Here is a 3055-nt window from a genome sequence, read left to right as displayed (position 1 = left end):
CGCGAGCGCCAAGATTCGCGAAATTAAAATGCACGCGAAAGTTTTTGTCTACACTGTATGCATTGAATGTCAGTGGCAGTTCGCGAAAATTTCATGCCGCAAAAAAGGCCGTTGGCTCCAATTCGCGAAAAATTCATGCCGCGAATATATCATGTTTTACAGTACATATTTGTATATGCTTGGTATACTGTTTCTGTAGGCTGAAAGACAATAAAACTGTACTTCCAGGCAGCAGGCTAATCTGGCTGGTCAAAATTCAAGCGCAGCAATGATAATCAGTTCTTCATCTGTTCGCCTTTGTAGCAGTAATACAGATAGCAACAAAATGCATCTATCCACTCTCTCACTGGCGAAATCTTGTCCATTGGGGCAGGCGGGTGGATTGCAATTCATGCGTGTTCCTGATCATATTGAACACATATGGCTCGCTGTCTGCGTCAGCTCTGACCACACACGCTTTTGTCACACATGGCACCCTGTATATGGCGTGGAGAAGAAACCGATTTCTTTGGAGCGGTAATAGTTCATGTGTTTATTTGTATCATGCACCAGATTTGCTGGCTATCTTGAACTTGGCACCGACTGATACTTGCCAGTCCCCAAGGCCCCCCCCCCCCCCCAAAAAAAAAAAAAACAACAACAACAACACAACAACAACAACAACAAAACAACAACAACAACAACACAACAACTCAAAAACAAAATTCAAAGCACGATCGTTTTAAGTACTTGTAGAACGTACGAGGACATGGCTGAATTTACCACGAGGAGGGCATGCCGGTAAACACCTTTCACGGAGAGGGATATCTCTTACATGATCACATGAATGAACTTCATGGCCAGTTTTCATGGAGTCCATTGCTATTGCATGCAAGAACTAGCACCTCAAAGATATCGATTACACGACAAAGATGCGTTTCTCGAGATACCAGGAGTATTGCGTAATCCACAGGAGTCGTTTTCCCGGAGAGGTAGACACAATAATATGTAACATTAACGTTGATTCAGAACGTCAAAACATTGGTGCGGTTTAATTTTAAACTAACTTTTTCAATTCAGTCAATCGAGACGGATCACCATTTCGAAGCAAGTGGCATTATTTTCAACCGTATTTCTCATAGCGTCATATTTGCATAATATTAAAGATACTGGTATAGCATGTGGGATATTGCAGCTCAATTATTTTTCCGAAGTGGTAACATTATCATACTGAGAGTCTATAACCACGCTTTTTTTGTTTCCATCTACAGTGCCGATGAGTTGTGAGAGAGTGAGATTTTCATCATGGAAAACGTGACGAATGACAGCCTTCACTACGCAGACAACGATGCCGACGTCGACTGGGTGGTGGCACCGTTAGAGTGGACCTGGAGGACGATCATCCAGCTCATCCTCGCTATCCTTGGCGTGCTTGGCAATCTACTCGTCATCTGCGTCTACGTGAATCGGAAACGAATGAAGAGCTGCACCAACGTCTTTATCGTCGGCCTCGCCGTGGCCGACCTCATAACTTCCATCACCAGTTCCCCTACCCGGTGGCGACGACGGTGCCGAATACCATCGGCGGAGAGCTGTACTGCAGGATTATCTTTTCCTGGTTCACGATGTGGTCGTCGATCATCGCCTCGGTGTTCACGCTGACGCTAATTGCCTGCGAGCGCTACGTCGCCGTCGTCTACGCCGTCCACTACAGGTCGATATTCTCAAACAAACGATCGCGATATCTATTGATGTCGTGCTGGGTCGGGGCGATAGTGATAAACACACAAAGCCTTTACATATCATTTCCCGAGCCAGAGGGACACGAGTGCGTCGTGCAATACCCAACTATTGCTTTCCAGAGGTTCATTGGTTTGAGCTTCTTCCTGGTGGAATTCATCCTACCAATGGCGATCATGCTTTTCACTCAAGTGCGCACGATAAGGACATTGCGGAGGCAAGCCGGGTCACTCTCGTCGGACCGTAAAGAAGCCAACCGCCCCGCACTCTCCCTGCTACAAGCGCGCAGGCGTGTCATCGAGATGTTTTTTATCGTGATCATCACGTTCATCATTTGCTGGCTACCGGACCAGATTCTCTACTTTTGCTACATGATGGGAATCCTGCCGGCGTCTTTCCTCAACAGCCCACTGTACCAGGCCCTCGTTGTCCTTGCCTTTGCTAACTCGTGCATTAACCCCTTCATCTATGCGGCCAGAAATTCCCATTTCCGGCACGCCCTGCGCGATCTCATCTTACGCGGGAAGAGGAACAGAGTTCATAGTGTGGACGTGAACACAATTGACGTCCAAGGCAATGAGTTTCCCCCGGATACGCTGGCCGGACAAGGAGGCGCCAGTGGCTGACTGCAAAATTTAAATACTTTGGCTGAGCGAGTTGCATCCAACATGTCGTAGGAAACACAATAAACTCACTTCATGATCCTTGTGCTACTTTATGTCTGGATAGTCACGGCACCTGATCATACACTTTCGTTAATTAATGCACATTGAAAATTATGCATGTACATGAAACCATTTAAAAGACACTAAGTGTCACATAAACACAGCTGAACAACATTAATCTTTACCGAAACATCGCGAAATATCATTCTACTTCTCACTTTGCTTTGTAAACTGCAGCACATGTACACACTGTCAAGTTACAGTTACCACGTTACTGTAAGAATAAAGCACACTGAACTGAGAAACGGCCTCTATTGAGACAAAAGTAGGATAGAGAAAAGGGAAAGAGGGGAGTGTTTGATATTATTATTACTACAGTGTATTATCTCTTATTTACACCATAACTTTAGTTCAGAAAAGTGAATGGATGGGGGGGGATGTCTTCTTTGCCTTTTGCTCTATGCTCTTATGTAATAATGTTAATGTTTCGTCAACTCTACAATTTGATTAGTTTCCGCATTGGTGTTACTGGAAACAGAGGATAATGAACCGTATTGTGTTGTTTTATTAATCCATTTCACTGAAGGCTTATTCTAAGTCACTTTAGAGGTAGTGCCTAGTGTTTACGATTGGGAGCAGTGATTAAAAACGTTTCAAGTTTATCACATTTA

The 3055-nt window shown here is 44.6% G+C and overlaps 1 protein-coding gene across 1 annotated transcript; it reads left to right on the top strand.

The window, feature by feature from the left end:
• Positions 1-1284: 1284 nt before the first annotated feature.
• On the top strand, positions 1285-2345 carry LOC139714008 (galanin receptor 2a-like). Its single transcript, XM_071625733.1, is given in 2 exon segments — positions 1285-1513; positions 1516-2345. Coding segments are annotated over 2 exon segments (1059 nt in total).
• The last annotated feature ends 710 nt before the right edge of the window (positions 2346-3055 follow it).

The sequence above is a fragment of the Diadema antillarum genome, unplaced genomic scaffold (assembly GCF_040938485.1).
Source record: "Diadema antillarum isolate AM-2024a unplaced genomic scaffold, OU_Dant_1.0 seq00002128_RagTag, whole genome shotgun sequence".
Taxonomy (NCBI): Eukaryota; Metazoa; Echinodermata; class Echinoidea; order Diadematoida; family Diadematidae; genus Diadema; species Diadema antillarum.
The sequence above is the reverse complement of the archived record's forward strand: the minus strand, read 5'-3'. Positions and strand labels throughout refer to the sequence as shown.